At 46.9% G+C, this 18,084-nt stretch overlaps 2 protein-coding genes across 2 annotated transcripts in view; both read left to right on the top strand.

Moving 5' to 3' along the window:
- The window catches only part of LOC142368148 (ubiquitin-conjugating enzyme E2 E2-like), an 89,300-nt gene that overhangs the window by 7,122 nt on the left and 64,094 nt on the right, over window positions 1-18,084 (top strand). The window contains exons 2-3 of the mRNA XM_075450237.1: window positions 3,995-4,192; window positions 16,278-16,328. Coding sequence (XP_075306352.1) covers window positions 4,002-4,192; window positions 16,278-16,328 — 242 coding nt within the window. The 5' untranslated portion in view covers window positions 3,995-4,001. The remainder of the gene's footprint in view (window positions 1-3,994; window positions 4,193-16,277; window positions 16,329-18,084) is intronic.
- rpl15 (ribosomal protein L15) overlaps window positions 17,755-18,084 on the top strand; it is a 106,241-nt gene continuing 105,911 nt past the window's right edge. Inside the window, exon 1 of the mRNA XM_075450238.1 lies at window positions 17,755-17,765. The gene's annotated coding sequence lies outside the window, so the exon portion shown is untranslated. The remainder of the gene's footprint in view (window positions 17,766-18,084) is intronic.

The raw sequence follows: 18,084 nt of genomic DNA, 5'->3' as shown, positions 1-18,084 counted from the left end.
TTTCGTCGCCGTTCTTCATTTATTTAATGTACTGTAGAAGTATCGGATCGGGACTCGTTATTGGCAGATACTTAAAATCAAATGACTCGGACTCGGGGGCAAAAAAAAACATGATCGGGAGATCCCTACTTTATAGATAACCTAGTGTACACACCACCAAATGATTAATCACCTTTATATTGACATTATATTTCAAATGAGATATAAAATGTTACACCACTGTTTCCAAATCGTATGAATTGCTATTGGTGAACAGTTTTTTTCTGTTGAATCTAGCACATTTTTCCTGTTTCTCAGAGGAAAAGGAGTCTGACTGAGCAGGGGAGATGGAGGCTGGTCTCAGTTTCAGCAGCACAGCTGACCACAAGCTGCACTTGCAAACTAACTTTTTTTTATTGGAATAAACCTTTTTCATGCAAATATATTTGAAATCAAAGTACAGCCTTTGCAAGAGTGGTTTTTTATTTAGTCATTCAGCTGAGTTATTAGGATGCTGTTTGTGAGAGCTCAAAGAGTAGAAAATAGATGTTAAGGGTTGATACTTGCACAATGTAATACCATTGTAATTATTATAATACTAAATATTAATAGTTGTGTGTTTCCATTAATTCTATAGATGCAGAGCTGTCAGCTTTGGCTCTTGCATCACAGGCCACTTGCTTATCCCTGATCAGTCATATCGTGTTGTCTTTCACAGCTGGCTTCTGTTACTGTGCTGGTATCATGCTGTATGAAGTCGGTATTGGATATGAAGCGCACATTTTTTGGTATTTTTGATATTTAATGGACTAATAAGTACAACCCCAAATCCCAAAAAGTTGGATTGCTGTGTACAAGTTAAATAAAAACAAAAGATCTCATAATCAATGTTTCGTTCACAGTGGAAGTTAGAAAACATATGATGAAAGTGAGACATTTTACTAAATCGTGAAAAAGATAGGCTCACCACCCGTGGGAGGGGCCATGGGGGTCGGGTGCAGTGTGAGCTGGGCGGCAGCCGAAGGCAGGGACCTTGGCGGTCTGATCCTCGGCTACTGAAGCTGGCTCTTAGGACGTGGAACGTCACCTCTCTGCTGGGGAAGGAGCCTGAGCTGGTGCGCGAGGCTGAGTGGTTCCGGCTAGATATAGTCGGACTCACCTCGATGCATGGCTTGGGCTCCGGAACCAGCCTCCTCGAGAGGGGTTGGACTCTCTTCCACTCTGGAGTTGCCCGCGGTGAGAGGCGTAGAGCAGGTGTGGGCATACTTATTGCCCCCCGGCTGTGCGCCTGTACATTGGGGTTCACCCCGGTAGACGAGAGGCTAGCCTCCCTCCGCCTTAGGGTGGGGGGACGGGTCCTGACTGTTGTTTGTGCTTATGCACCAAACGGCAGTTCAGAGTACCCACCCTTTTTGGAGTCCCTGGAGGAGGCACTGGAGAGTGACACTCGGGTGAAGAGAGGGGCGGAGCTGTCAACTGATCACCACCTGGTAGTGAGTTGGCTCCGCTGGTGGGGGAGGAAGCCGGTCAGACCTGGCAGGCCCAAACGTATTGTGAGGGTCTGTTGGGAACGGCTGGCGGAATCCCCTGTAAGGAGGAGTTTCAATTCCCACCTCCGGCAGAGCTTCAACCATGTCCCGGGGGAGGTGGGGGACATTGAACCCGAATGGGCCATGTTCCGTGCCTCCATTTTTGAGGCGGCCGACCGGAGCTGTGGCCGTAAGGTGGTCGGTGCCTGTCGTGGCGGCAATCCCCGAACCCGCTGGTGGACCCCAGTGGTGAGGGAAGCCGTCAAGCTGAAGAAGGAGTCCTATCGGGCCTTTTTGGCCAGTGGGCAGCTGATGGGTACCGACAGGCCAAGCGGAACGCGGCCTCAGCGGTTGCTGAGGCAAAAACTCGGGCTTGGGAGGAGTTCGGGGAGGCCATGGAGAACGACTTCCGGACGGCCTCGAGGAGATTCTGGTCCACCATCCGGCGGCTCAGGGGGGGAAAGCGGTGCACCGTCAACACCGTGTATGGTGAGGGCGGGGCTCTGCTGACTTCAACTAGGGACGTCGTGAGTCGGTGAGGGCCTCCTCAATCCTACCGACACGCCTTCCGATGAGGAAGCAGAGTTGGGGAGCTCGGACGTGGGGCCTCCCATTTCTGGGGCTGAGGTTGCCGAGGTGGTCAAAAAACTCCTCGGTGGCAAGGCCCCGGGGGTGGATGAGGTCCGTCCTGAGTTCCTCAAGGCTCTGGATGTTGTGGGGCTGTCTTGGTTGACACGCCTCTGCAGCATCGCGTGGACATCGGGGGCAGTGCCTCTGGACTGGCAGATCGGGGTGGTGGTCCCCCTCTTTAAAAAGGGGGACCGGAGGGTGTGTTCCAACTAAAGGGGGATCACACTCCTCAGCCTCCCTGGTAAGGTCTTTTCGGGGGTACTGGAGAGGAGGATCCGCCGGATAGTCGAATCTCGGATTCAGGAGGTGCAGTGTGGTTTTCGTCCTGGCCGTGGAACAGTGGACCAGCTCTATACCCTCCGCGGGATCCTGGAGGGAGCATGGGAGTTCGCCCAACCGGTCTACATGTGTTTTGTGGACTTGGAGAAGGCGTTCGACCGTGTCCCTCGGGGACTCTTGTGGGGGGTGCTCCGGGAGTATGGAGTGCCGGACTCCTTGATATGGGCTGTTCGGTTTCTGTATGACCGGTGTCAGAGTTTGGTCCGCATTGCCGGCAGTAAGTCGGACATGTTTCCTGTGAGGGTTATTGGAGCAGGAGATTGACAGACGGATCGGTGCGGCGTCTGCAGTGATGCGGGCTCTGCACCGGCCCGTCGTGGTGAAGAAGGAGCTGAGCCAGAAGGCGAAGCTCTCGATTTACCAGTCAATCTATGTTCCTACCCTCACCTATGGTCACGAGCTGTGGGTAGTGACCGAAAGAACGAGATCGCGAATACAAGCGGCCGAAATGAGTTTCTTCCGCAGGGTGTCCTGGCTCTCCCTTAGAGATAGGGTGAGAAGCTCGGTCATCCGGGAGGGGCTCGGAGTAGAACCGCTGCTCCTCCGCATCGAGAGGAGTCAGATGAGGTGGCTCGGGCATCTGGTGAGAATGCCTCCCCGGTGAGGTGTTCCGGGCCCGTCCCACTGGGAGGAGGCCCCGGGGAAGACCCAAGACACGTTGGAGAGACTATGTTTCTCGGCTGGCCTGGGAACGCCTCGGGGTCCCCCCAGAAGAGCTGGAGGAAGTGGCCGGGGACAGGGACGTCTGGGTCTCTTTGCTCAAGCTGCTGCCCCCGCGACCCGATCCCCGGAGCAGCGGAAGATAATGGATGGATGGATGGATGGTGAAAAAGATATTATCTCATCTTAAATGTGATTTGTTCTTGTTTTTTTAAAACAAAACCTCAAGATTTACCTGAATCTGCTTTAAAGATGTGAGAATGAGGGTAAAATCATGACTGAAATGACCAGGAAAGTTGATGAACAGAATACCCATCAACAGCAATGCTGGTAGAGATGAATGAATAGGGGAGGAGTGCATTGAGTGCATTTCCTGATCAGTGACTGTGGAGAAAAAACAGGAAATAAAGGGGAGTAAAAGCTGGGAAAAGATATTTAAAGTTCTATGTGGGTGTTAAAGCAAGGCTGTACTTCATGGTTGCTAAAATAACCCTTAAGCGCAAAATCAATTTTTCTTTAGTAATTTATTAAGCAGAAATAGCTCCCCAGTTCTATCTTCCTGCCTCTTTTAACTGAATATGTTTGAATTTGACAAGGTTGGTTGGAACAAACAACACTCCTGATAATTTCCTCTTTGGCTTATAAAGATTGTGTTGATCATTTTACAGTATTTTAAACACTGAATGATTTTATTTAAGAAGCAGTGTATGTGATGGAATAATGGTTCCACTTTGCTGAGTCTTCATCAGTGGATTGAGTTTGCCTGATTAAGACAAAAATGCATAAAGGCAAGAAAGGTGCAGTAGGTGTGCGTCTCTGTAAATGAAGTGCGTAGCCAATTTTGTGCTGTTCCACAGTGTCAGCATGTCCAGTGAGGTGCAGCCGAGGCCAGATGACAGCCCCAACACCAGTGGGGGAAGCTCAGATGCCGAGCAGAGGGAGACCGCTCCGCCGGAGCAGCCGGGCCCCGAGCAGCGGGACCAGTCCCAGCCCAAGAAGAAAGAGGCCAAAATCTCCAGCAAGACTGCTGCCAAGCTCTCCACCAGCGCCAAGAGGTAGATCACGACATTCTCTTTTTCTTAGTTTTTGTTTTATCTGCTGGGTGAGTGCCTGTTCTGCCCTGACAGCTCAGTTCAGCTACTCAAGCGGCCCTCTTTCTCTTACTTGTTCTCTGGTTTTGGGGCTTTTGCTACCACTTGTGCCGACACAGCTGTGGAAACAATAAAGTGTTAGACAAAAACAAGAAGTATGGGCTCTGCCTGAGAAATTAGGATTGAGATGTTTTCCAGTTTTCTGGCATTAGACATTAGATTCAAGGTTAATTTAAAGCAAGCTAATGGAAATCATTATTTCGTTTAGCTATTTAAACACTCCCTTGAGCTGTCACCTTACCGTGGTGGGGGGGTTTGCGTGCCCCAATGAGTCTGGGAGCTATGTTGTCTGGGGCTTTAAGCCCCTGGTAGGGTCACCCATGGCAAACAGATCCTAGATGAGGGACCAGACAAAGAACAGCTCACAAAACCCCTATGATGACTACTATGTTTGGACACCGTGTTCCCTTGCCCGGACGCGGGTCACCGGGGCCTCCCCCTGGAGCCAGGCCCAGGGGTGGGGCCCGCCGGCGAGCGCCTGGTGGCCGGGTCTGTGCCCGTGGGGCTCAGTCGGGCACAGCCCGAAGAAATGACACGGGTCCCCCTTCCGACAGGCTCACCACCCGTGGGAGGGGCCATGGGGGTCGGGTGCAGTGTGAGCTGGGCGGCAGCCGAAGGCAGGGACCTTGGCGGTCTGATCCTCGGCTACTGAAGCTGGCTCTTGGGACGTGGAACGTCACCTCTCTGCTGGGGAAGGAGCCTGAGCTGGTGCGCGAGGCTGAGCGGTTCCGGCTAGATATAGTCGGACTCACCTCGACGCATGGCTTGGGCTCCGGAACCAGCCTCCTCGAGAGGGGTTGGACTCTCTTCCACTCTGGAGTTGCCTGCGGTGAGAGGCGTAGAGCAGGTGTGGGCATACTTATTGCCCCCCGGCTGTGCGCCTGTACATTGGGGTTCACCCCGGTAGACGAGAGGGTAGCCTCCCTCCGCCTCAGGGTGGGGGGACGGGTCCTGACTGTTGTTTGTGCTTATGCACCGAACGGCAGTTCAGAGTACCCACCCTTTTTGGAGTCCCTGGAGGAGGCACTAGAGAGTGCTCCTCCGGGAGACTCCCTCGTCCTGCTGGGGGACTTCAATGCTCACGTGGGCAATGACAGTGAGACCTGGAGGGGCGTGATTGGGAGGAACGGCCCCCCGATCTGAATCAGAGCGGTGTTTTGTTGTTGGACTTCTGTGCTCGTCACGGATTGTCCATAACGAACACCATGTTCAGGCATAAGGGTGTCCATATGTGCACTTGGCACCAGGACACCTTAGGCCGCAGCTCGATGATCGACTTTGTAGTCGTATCGTCGGACTTGCGGCCGTATGTCCTGGACACTCGGGTGAAGAGAGGGGCGGAGCTGTCAACTGATCACCACCTGGTGGTGAGTTGGCTCCGCTGGTGGGGGAGGAAGCCGGTCAGACCTGGCAGGCCCAAACGTATTGTGAGGGTCTGTTGGGAACGGCTGGCGAATCCCCTGTAAGGAGGAGTTTCAATTCCCACCTCCGGCAGAGCTTCAACCATGTCCCGGGGGAGGTGGGGGACATTGAGCCCGAATGGGCCATGTTCCGTGCCTCCATTGTTGAGGCGGCCGACCGGAGCTGTGGCCGTAAGGTGGTCGGTGCCTGTCGTGGCGGCAATCCCCGAACCCGCTGGTGGACCCCAGTGGTGAGGGAAGCCGTCAAGCTGAAGAAAGAGTCCTATCGGGCCTTTTTGGCCAGTGGGACTCTGGAAGCAGCTGATGGGTACCGACAGGCCAAGCGGAACGCAGCCTCGGCGGTTGCTGAGGCAAAAACTCGGGCTTGGGAGGAGTTCGGGGAGGCCATGGAGAACGACTTCCGGACGGCCTCGAGGAGATTCTGGTCCACCATCCGGCGGCTCGGGGGGGGGGGAAGCGGTGCACCGTCAACACCGTGTATGGTGAGGGCGGGGCTCTGCTGACTTCAACTAGGGACGTCGTGAGTCGGTGGGGGGAATACTTCGAGGGCCTCCTCAATCCTACCGACACGCCTTCCGATGAGGAAGCAGAGTTGGGGGGCTCGGACGTGGGGCCTCCCATTTCTGGGGCTGAGGTTGCCGAGGTGGTCAAAAAACTCCTCGGTGGCAAGGCCCCGGGGGTGGATGAGGTCCGTCCTGAGTTCCTCAAGGCTCTGGATGTTGTGGGGCTGTCTTGGTTGACACGCCTCTGCAGCATCGCGTGGACATCGGGGGCAGTGCCTCTGGACTGGCAGATCGGGGTGGTGGTCCCCCTCTTTAAAAAGGGGGACCGGAGGGTGTGTTCCAACTATAGGGGGATCACACTCCTCAGCCTCCCTGGTAAGGTCTTTTCGGGGGTACTGGAGAGGAGGATCCGCCGGATAGTCGAATCTCGGATTCAGGAGGTGCAGTGTGGTTTTCGTCCTGGCCGTGGAACAGTGGACCAGCTCTATACCCTCCGCGGGATCCTGGAGGGAGCATGGGAGTTCGCCCAACCGGTCTACATGTGTTTTGTGGACTTGGAGAAGGCGTTCGACCGTGTCCCTCGGGGACTCTTGTGGGGGGTGCTCCGGGAGTATGGAGTGCCGGACTCCTTGATATGGGCTGTTCGGTCTCTGTATGACCGGTGTCAGAGTTTGGTCCGCATTGCCGGCAGTAAGTCGGACATGTTTCCTGTGAGGGTTGGACTCCGTCAGGGCTGCCCTTTGTCACCGATTCTGTTCATAATTTTTATGGACAGAATTTCTAGGCGCAGCCAGGGCGTTGAGGGGGTCTGGTTTGGCGACCTCAGAATCGGGTCTCTGCTTTTTGCGGACGATGTGGTTCTGTTGGCGTCGTCAAGCCGTGACCTTCAGCTCTCACTGGAGCGGTTCGCAGCCGAGTGTGAAGCGGCTGGGATGAGAATCAGCACCTCCAAATCTGAGACCATGGTCTTCGGCCGGAAAAGGGTGGAATGCTCTCTCCGGGTCGGGAATGAGATCCTTCCCCAAGTGGAGGAGTTCAAGTATCTCGGGGTCTTGTTCACGAGTGGGGGACGAATGGAGCAGGAGATTGACAGACGGATCGGTGCGGCGTCTGCAGTGATGCGGGCTCTGCACCGGCCCGTCGTGGTGAAGAAGGAGCTGAGCCAGAAGGCGAAGCTCTCGATTTACCGGTCAATCTATGTTCCTACCCTCACCTATGGTCACGAGCTTTGGGTAGTGACCGAAAGAACGAGATCGCGAATACAAGCGGCCGAAATGAGTTTCCTCCGCAGGGTGTCTGGGCTCTCCCTTAGAGATAGGGTGAGAAGCTCGGTCATCCGGGAGGGGCTCGGAGTAGAACCGCTGCTCCTCCGCATCGAGAGGAGTCAGATGAGGTGGCTCGGGCATCTGGTGAGAATGCCTCCTGGACGCCTCCCCGGTGAGGTGTTTCGGGCCCGTCCCACTGGGAGGAGGCCCCGGGGAAGACCCAGGACACGTTGGAGAGACTGTGTTTCTCGGCTGGCCTGGGAACGCCTCGGGGTCCCCCCAGAAGAGCTGGAGGAAGTGGCCGGGGACAGGGACGTCTGGGTCTCTCTGCTCAAGCTGCTGCCCCCGCGACCCGATCCCCTGACCAGCGGAAGATAATGGATGGATGGATGGATGGCTATTTATATTTAGACACTTAAAATATTTGATATTCACTGGATATCTTGGTAATGTGGGTTGTTATTTGTTTCAGTGACGTTCAGCAGTCACTAACTTGTACTTAATAGAATCTTTTTAATACTTCCAGTTTGACTAATAAAAAGAGCTCAGATGCAGAGTTGAAGAAAGATGAATGGAAAGTGTCTGGAAAAGTCCTGGCAACTTCAAATATTTTTTGGTGGAAGCGTAACTTTGGAGAATTTAATCGTGTCTCTGAATAATCCCCACGATGAGACCAGAACTCTGTGTGGACCATACACCCTGCTGCAGGAGTACTTGTTCTAATTATGGCTGCATATGATCTTTCTAGGTTAATGCTGATCAACAGCACCCAGAAGGTGCTGTTTTTCAAGGAGCTAAAAGATTATTTCAACCCTGGTTCTGTTGGATATCCGCTCAGATCTGAGGCTCAGGGTACGCTGAAGTGTTTTGGTCCACTCAAACAAACCTTGCCAGAGATTCGGTGAACCTGTATGGACATTAAAACCAGGAAGTCCGCTTGAGCTGTATGAACTCAATTTGTCCATGTTACACCCATTTTATGGATTTTGGGGTGTTTTTATGTGTGCATTAGTCCATAACTGCTGTGAAACAGTCAGAGATTGAAGTTTTATTGCTCTCAATCTCATCTTTTCCCAGCTGCCTCTGTTGTTACCTCTGGACGCTTTGCCCATAAGAGTGTCCTACAAACGAATAGAAGTGTGCTTCACATGTAATAACTCTGAATCTGTTCGTGTTACACATAACAGCTGTGAAAACATAACGAGGTGGTATTTTGTTGCTCTGATTTCACTGCTCTCTTGTCATATTTGGAGCAATCTCTCATTCTGAGCACACCCGTTCACCGTAGCTTGAGCTGCGTCTTCTCAGCTGTTTCCCACATCGTGACTGAATTGCGAGGAGAAGCTTGTCAGTTCTGTTTACTTAAAATGAGCTAATGTTAAAACCACTGGACTACTCAGAGAGTTACACTTTATTGCTCTAAGTTAACTGCCTTGTAGTCACAATCTGGTCTCTGTGTCCTCATTCCTTCTGAGGCTCCCAAAATTAATGTCTTTAGTTTGTATATATGTATTTACAAACTGTAACAACAGTAGCACTTTAAAGTTAACAGATTTTTATTAAACTTAAGATGAATGAGACAGAAAGGTAGAAACAAAAGGCTGAGGATACTTTAACCAATCAGAAATGTCCATCTGTCTGCCAGCCCTACCCTAAAAGTTCAGGGTAATCTTAAAAGGGCTACCTGTCTTCTCGGACACTTTTTGGGGTTGAAATATCTCCCTTGGAACTCTAGGCACTGGTCCCCGCAGTGAAAACAAGGGTCCAAGGAAAGGACCCCCTAAAAGACCCTGGTTCCTGGGAAAGGTCCCTGTGGTGGAGATGCAGCTCATGACTCTGGCCGCCTTTTTGGCCTTGCGTCCCTGCAGCAGATTGAATTTTGGACCCAGCCCCTTTGTGAGATGAATAAGAATTTTAACTTTGCACAACACTCTTCATTACTTCTCTGTTGTGTTTCTACATACTGAGTACCCCACTCAGCTAATCAGATATTAAAGACTGCTGGGAAAAGATTAATGATTCATCCAGATAGAAGAAGATCTAAACACGCTCATGGTGGGTTATTTTGCCCATTCTTTAGGTGTAAGTTAATGGCAGATTGAAACCATCTTGGCATGATGACACAGGATGACAGCCGTCGTAATCTGATCGGGCAGTAAGCTGGCCGAACAGTATTCTGCTTGTGTGTGGTGTTGTAATCCTCTGGACGGATGGTGCCACAGTTACTGGCAGCTGTGGTGTCGGTAGGTGCTGGAGGACCCAGCCTGCTGGAAGCAACATCACCTAGGAGTGACCCATTTTAGCATTTTTTTTGGTTTGATTTATTTTAATTTGTGCATGAGAATGTAGCCATGCAGAACTGATTGTGTTTCCTGTACACTGAATTAATCAGTGCTGGCCCGCTGGTGCTTTATCTTTTTAAGTTGAGTTACTGCTAACCACCTAAACCCGAACCGCTCCATCTCGTGTCTCACTATCTGCCAGCTGGTCACTGTGTTTTGTGGCAGTTCTCAGTGCCCATCAGTTGCTTCTTCAGCTCATCTGTGATCGGCCTCCAACGCCACTGTCCTAGACTGCAGCTGGTGACTGTATGTTTGCGGTGAGCTCCAGGGCCAATCCATGAAATTAGGGCAAGGCAATAGATTCATTTCTATTACTGCCAAATATTTGCATTAAATCACCACACAATATAATGTACAATGAGCAAAATAAGCTCCAGATATGTCTTAAAAACACTTAAAAATGTGTTTTAGATATGTTAAGGGTGATGTTGATTTATGGTAGAGGGGTCTTTAAGTTTTCTGAAGTCAGCTTCACACAGCAGGAGATATCCTACACTTGGTGCACCCTTACGTCTGGAAATACTCAAAGCTATGCTTGATAGAGGACACAGGAAGCAGGATGTGATGCAGTTTGTTGCATAGGAAAGAATGACAAAAGTACAGGGTTATTTCTGTGGTGTAAATCTAATAACAGCGGCCAGCAAATAACCAGCTACAGTTTGTTTAATAATCTGCTGGAATTGTGGTACTGCTTTTTCTGAAAGCCTCTGTATTCGCTCATTGAGTTTTCATGTGGCACCAAAGCAGTGATGGAGTGATAACTTCACCCACAGCAAAAAGTGTCAAATAAATACAGCAATGACTTCTTATCACCCGTAATAGCTACACAATAAAAATGAGGACCTGGTTTATTGGAACACTGACAGGCTTTTCGGTGCTTGCTCACATCATAAATCATCAGCTGCCACATCCACTGACAAAAGCTAGTGTTTTGCATCATAAAATCTCTGCACGCACAGACATGCAGTATGTATTAGTCTAGTGTGAGAGCCGTCTGAAGGGATTATCAAACAGAATGAGCTTTGGAACATCAGTGAAAGCAAGTGTTTGGTTAAAGAGGTCGTGCACAAGCGTGAGGATCTGGCTGTGTAATCAGAAGCACTTTTCCCCTTTTGATCATGACTTTGCTCACTGCACCACTCTCACTAACAAGTCCCCAGCTTCAGTGGTGTAAATGTGCCACCTCAGGAAATACTGCAGATAAAATTACACAGCACGCACTCAAGCTGCGAATGACTCCGTAACTGTGGAGATTGTGTTGCTGGCTGTCTCATTTTTTTCTTTTTCTTCCCCGACTCGGTCGTGTGGAGTCATTCCTCACAGAGGACAGTTTAAAAGGAAAAGCCCTTCCTGGATACTCTTTGCCCTTGTGTATATATCATCTACCTGTCACATGCACTCAGGATGTTATTTTAGGATGTTGTGATTGTGATTTTTTTTGTACCCTTGCCCTCCTTTTACGGGCTGTTCTCTTTAGCTACATATTTTTATTTTTATTTTACCTTGATTAGAGGCAGTGAATGAGCTGAGAGGGAGTTGGAATAAAATGCTAAAAAATTGTTGGTATTCAAGATGAAGCAGTGATTGAGTTTGTCACATAAGAATCATGAAACCATGTTTTCCTGCTGTCTATCCTGTCAGACAACAGTTTGCAGTATAATTCCTTGGGATTTTCCCCTCCTTTATTCTCAAAACCTGACTTCATTTCGATTGCACATTTTAATAGACTTTTTGTTTTGCTCTTTAAATGAACAAACTGTAAATGGCAAATCAATTAAGTCTAGCTTTTAACTATAAAAGTTCCCTTCTGGGATCAATGTATTTGACTGACTTTCTCTTTGGGCTTAAAGTGCAACCAAACAGCAGCTAAAAACAGCAGGTCCTGCTGTAGTAAACAAGAGGGATAAAATTGATTTATTGCCCTGCCCTAATTCCTTAACAGTTCTATAAGTTGGATTTTTTTTTTTTTTAAATGGGAAGAAGATATGCAAGTAGTGATGGAACAATTTTGGCCTCAAAATTGAGATATTTTTAGGGAAAAGGAATTGATTTATACTGTGATAAGGACAACATTCTGTACTTCCGATTCAAACTGAATGGTTCTTACATAACTAAACACAATTAAAGATAATGTTTTTTCCCCAGAATGAAGTCCAGCGCACCTTTATCACCCATCACCTCCAAATACTTTCACGCATACTTTCAGCGGAGTCTGAGACCACAGATTTGTTCTGCTTTTTTTATTCTGATATAAAATACTTAATCACAATAACCACTGCTGTTTTGTTTTTGTTTTTTTAAATTTTGATTTATTTTTTTATTTTTTTAAGAAGCTCTTGAACATATTCTCAGAAAAAACGGTTTATTGTTCTGTTACTACCAAATTTGGACTAGTCAGGGTCAGACTAGTAAGTAATTGGTCACAACTGGAGTCATACACTTCAGTTAAAAAAAAAATCTGTTTGAATGAACAAAGGAGAATGTTTATTTCAGTGTGTTCAAACATCTGCAACACAGTTGCAGTGATTCTGACAAAATCAAGCATTTTCTTAATGTGGTTCTAGAAAAGCACTCAATTTACATTGAGTATGCACTTTAGACAAATCTTTCCTGGATTGGGAAGGTGTTAATGATGTCATCTCGTCGCAGCCCAGAGGGCGCGCCGTATCTGCCGCGTGCGGTTTTTGTTTAGACAAACTAAAAGCTCATTTACGCTCCAGTGCTCATCTCCAACAAATGGATGTCATTCTTTATAAGAGTTATGCAAAAAATATTAGATGATCAACATGCTTAATGGCATAAAAATGATCAGATGGCAATTATTTATTAAAGTGAAAGCCTGAGCTGTCTGCACCTTGGTGTCAAAACAGATGTGGGGAGCTTAATTTGACATTATGTGGCAAACGCAGCTGTAAGCTGATAGTCTGACTGACTCTCTGAATAAGCATTAATTTATTCTCCCTGTCACAGACCGGCAACCTGTCCAGGGTGCGCCCTGCCTCTCAAATGATGGCAGCTGGTATGACTCCAGCATTGTTGCATTTGAACTTTGTTGTGGTTTTTAAGGTTTGAGTGCCTGAGAGCAGTGTTTCAAGTTTAATGAACAGTTGTCAGCCGTGTTTCGGTAAGAAACAATCAGACTTGTTCATTGTGTGTGGATGAGAGTTTGGCTGGCTCTCTGACTCACTCCACACCAGGACTGGAAAGTGTTTCTGTGGTATGTGAGCAGCTGTTTGTTTCCGTAAACTCGGCCTCTTTAGAGCTTTCTTGCCTATCAAGTGGGATATAATGATATCACAATTCTCAATTACAGTCTCTGATTATAACAAGCTTTTATGCCTTAAATGTGTTGATGTGAACAAATTATTCTGCTTTAGATATGAGCTTTAAGCATGATTGTTTCAGTTTCATGCTATTACATGCAAAAGCATCCATCTTTTGATGTTAAAAATGTTATTCTATTTTTTATGACTCCATTATTTTGCCGTATTTTTCTGGTACCTTTTTACATTGTGCATTCCTGAGACAGGCTGAACACCACTGCTACCATTTTATAAAAGTATTTAGTTGAGCTCTGATACATAAATCAGCTGCTAACTGTGTTTATTCTCACTGTATTTATCATAGTAAGGGATCTAAATTTAAATATTATTTCATGTTTGTTTGAACTTAAAGTGGTGGTTTTAAACCAACATAGAAAAGACAATTTAAAGGTAGAAAAAAAACACATCAGGAAGCAGCTACATAACAGGCGAGATTCAAATTTATTCTTACTATGTATTTATGTTGTGTTAAGTTGCTGACCCATACAATGTTCTGCATTCCCCTGATTTCTGGGACCAGTTATTATGTTGTTCAGCTCCACTTCCATACACTTTGCCATTTTAGAAAAAGAAGAAAGGGTGTGACATTTTACACAATGCGTTTTGTGCGCCTCTCTTTTCTGAAAAGACAAATCTGCAGCAGCGTGACGCCGCCGACTGTGAGCACAGCTGCGGCTGCTCTTCCTCACTCTGCTCACTGAAGTTGTGGATGTGCTTATTTCCAGAAATGTGACATCAGGTTCGATATGTGATGCTGGGATGGGGACAAAAATCAGCCATGGTTGGGGAAATCTCACGGTTTACCTTGTTAGCATGCAGGTTGCACAAACATCAGCCACAACAAAAAAGGGCCCGAAACTCAAAACTATCATTCAATAAAAAGTCTGAGATTATTAAATGAATGTTGATGGATAATTAATAGCTTTTGATATACTATTCCCTATTTATTGAGATTTGTAGAACTTTTGATAATGCATATGTGCATATTATGACAGAAATGTCCATCTAATCGACACAAAGCCATTTTTTCTTCAAATTAGCTATGATCTGTTTAAATCAACATGACATTTACAGGGTTTCTTGTCACCCCTGTCACATGATGCAATCACCATACAACATCGTATCCTACCATGAGATGTTTTTTCTCAAATACAAAACTGGAAATAAAATCTCATCTTGTTTGAACAGCAAGGAAGGAAAATGTGTTTTAGCCATGGAAGCACTTCTGTTTCATTTTGAAAAGTCAATGAAACTTTTAAATACAGACCTCATTTCCTCATTTTTTTAACAGACAGTTAAACAGTTCAGTGTGTTCACTGACTAACTTCGTTGTGTTTAGAAAATGAACAACTCTAAAAACAATGTTAGGATAGAAGCATGTTCACCGTTGTGCAACATCACAACAGCTGAGCGATCAGTTACAAGATTTCAGCTGCTCAACAGTCTGCGGTTGTTGTTGTGTGATTCTCCTCTTGGTGATGCTCCATTTTTTTAACAGGACACAGATGTGGACTGCAGGTAGGCCAGGAAAGCTCGCGCATTCCGTCTATGAAGCCTCGCTGTTGGAAGTCGTGCAGAATGAGGTCTCGTGTCTGCAGAACTGAGGTGTTTTCTGCTCAGAGTTGAAATGTGGCTTCCTCCTTGTGTGATACAGTTTCAGGTTGCATTTCTGAATGTGGTGGCAGACTGTTGAGTGAAAAGGGTTTTCCAGGATACTTTTGAGTCCATGTGGTCATATTGATCATAATGTTGTGACTGTTTCTCATGCAGGGCTGCCTGAGTGCTCAACGGTCACACACATCCAACTGTCCTCATTTTTATAGTGCCTTTTAACCCTTTCTAGGTACCACAAAGTGTGTTTTTCATTCACCCAATCACACAGACACTCATACAGCTCCTCTTAACATGTGTGTGTATGTATGTATCTAAATATATATATATATATATATATATATATATATATACACACACACACACACACACATATGCACTTTTTATCTGCATCACACACTGATATGGGGACTGGGGTAATACTGGGGACATTATGGGGTTCGGGACACGTGCACAGATGAGAGATTGAACCACCAACCACTCTTCAAACTGTCCCACCACAGCTTGTGTTCTGTCTTTAGCCTTTACACACTGAGATTGCCCCAGACATCCTGAATATTTTCACAATATTTTTTCTGAGTAGACGTTGAAAGATCTAAGTTATTTGAGTCTTTAACTGATAGATGATTCTTTATCCAAGTTTGGCACGAAGTGGCCAGTAGCAATCCATTCTTGGTAAGGAACAATAAGTCTCCTTTTATACCCATTCTTGACACACACCTGTCACCAGTCAATCTGCGGATTGTAAAATCTTCCAGAACACTGTTACAGGTTTATCCTGGAAACTTTTCTTTCTTTGTCTCTGTCCCAACATTTTTGCAGCGTGTTGCTGGCATCAAATTGTACATTTGTACATTTTTAGTATATACTGTCAATACAGTTAAGTTGGTCAGTGAATATATTTTTTTTAATATTTTTTGTATATTTGTCTTTTAAATAAAGCTTTAAACAAATTACAGATTTAAGTTTTGATTGCATTCAAACATAACGAGGAACAAGGAAACGTTGTTGTAAAACATTTGAGTAGCTCCATCGTGAAATGGGGAAGAGATGGTCCTCTGCACAACAGAGAATAACAGCAACCTTTATAACCGGCTGGACGATTGTAAAGTAGCACCTGGCTTCTGCATCCATGCAGGCAAATCCCTGCCATGTAATGAATTCTTGATGAGGGAGAAATCTGACCCCTGTACAGTCTATTCATTAAAGCTTTCTTTGTGGAAATCCTCCCATCAGCTTCATGAGAGGACTACGATTAACAGCAACATTAGTTTATCCTGCTATACCAGAATTGATGATTTTTTCACTAATATCATCTTTTATTTGTACTCATTCTTGAAAAATGACAAATATTCAGCTATGGATGCCTTTTTTTTTGCGTGACAGCACTTACTCCCGCGTTCAATCACAGTTCTCAAGAGCTCATTAGAAAATCAATGAGATGTTCATTGTGTACATGTAAAGATGGATTTTATAAATGTTTGTGAGAGGGTGATTATAACGCTGATCCTCCTCTGGTTTCAGAATCCAAAAGGAGCTAGCAGAGATAACCTTGGATCCACCACCAAATTGCAGGTAAGAGCCTTTTGATTGTGTGTGTTGTGAAAGGGCTGTTTGCTCCGACACCTGAGGCACTTAATGTGCGTGTGTGTGTGTGTGTGTGTGTGTGTGTGTGTGTGTGTGTGTGTGTGTGTGAGTGAGTGGACTCTGCCAGCTCAGTGACTTATGTGAACAATGCAGGCATGTATAGATTGCTGCGCTGCATTTCCACGGCTGTTTGCTCTGGATGAGGCTGAATGGATGAACTTTGTAAGCAGTCTGAGGTATGAACTTGACTCGGAGGAAAAGGTGGAATAAATAAAAATTGGTGGGTTTGACCTGATTGTCTGTCTGTGTTCACCACCTCTTTAGCAGCTGTGTTGTTTGTTTACACTGCTTAACGTTTGGAAAGGCATGCTGCAGCAGCTCGACTGGTTTGCATGGTTCCTCTTCCTCCTGATCCAGAGTGGTGAAAGGCTGAAACACTGCATGCCCGTTATGATCTGAATAAGGGCTTTCACGTTGCTAGTTTTTGTCACTCTCTCTTGATGAAGCACTTGTTGTTCTTCTCAAAGTGAAGACTTTTGAGAGCAGGGTTGGAGGCATGTGGAAGGTTGATGTGCATCCTGACAGCTTAACACCCAGCATGTCGGTGAAGTCCAGGCATTTCCTGGAGAGCTGAAAGGGAATCTCATGGATGCATGGGCTTGTAGGCCGTGGGTTTAGGCAGTCCAAATGTTTGTACCGACTTGAGATGTCGGTGCTACTTTCTGAAGTGGAGGCCCGCAAAAATGTGTTCTTTGGCACGCTGTCCTCCGGCATAAGCAGCAAACGCAAGAGGAGTGGGTGGGAGAGCGTGTGCGAGGCTGTTAATGCTGTGGGGTCTGAGAAGCCACACAAGCAGAGGTGAAGAAGAAGTGGTCCGACATTAAGGTGGATGTGAAGCGGAGACTGGTTGCCCACCGCCACAGTGTGGCCAAAACAGGCGGGTGGGGGGGTGACCAACTCTGTTTGAACAGAGAGTTGGCACAACTATGGGTGACCCTGCCTTGCCACAATGTTGGTTAATTGCATTTACGCATCACATATGATCTGTACATCGATCAAATGAAAATGTTTCCTGTTAACATACAAATTCATCATGTGATGGCGCTTTTATAGCAAGTGCAGTCGATAGCTCCGATTACAAAACAAGCTCTCAAATTGAGCTTTAATGTTGGCCTGTTCCCATTGTGGGAATTTGATATACGTGGCTGAGATGCGGATAATTCTGTCCCACACGGCTGGCATGGCTCGGCTCAGGGTAGACTGGCACAGTCCCAATCGGTTGGCCAGCTCCCTCTGGAATGCCCCGGTTGCTATAGGAACCCCAGTGTGCATGGCTCCTCGCTGTGTTGCGCTCCAACGCCGGTCACAGCTCTGCGCACAGTTCCAGGAGGATTTCCCTCAAAACGGCTAATGAGTCGCCATCATGTGCCAGCTAATCCTCTCTATTGTAGTGAAAACACGCTCTCTTTGAATTGCACCATTTGCAAAGTCTTCTAATACTGCTAAAGCAGCCATTGTTTTTAATGGTATGCATTGCACCACTTTGCGCGCATGCTTTTAAATCCACTCGTGTAATTGCAGACACGTGGGTGTGTTAATTGTTTATCAGTATTAATTGTTCATGTATCTCAAATGTGCACATCACTGTCTGAGCACTAATTGTTTTCACATTTATTTATTATAACAGTTTCCCAACATCACCTTAGGTGTCGCCAAAGAATCAGCAGCTGTAGAAAAGTGCGTA

This window comes from Odontesthes bonariensis, chromosome 18, assembly GCF_027942865.1.
Source record: "Odontesthes bonariensis isolate fOdoBon6 chromosome 18, fOdoBon6.hap1, whole genome shotgun sequence".
NCBI lineage: Eukaryota > Metazoa > Chordata > Actinopteri > Atheriniformes > Atherinopsidae > Odontesthes > Odontesthes bonariensis.
This window is presented reverse-complemented; position numbering and strand designations above follow the sequence as displayed.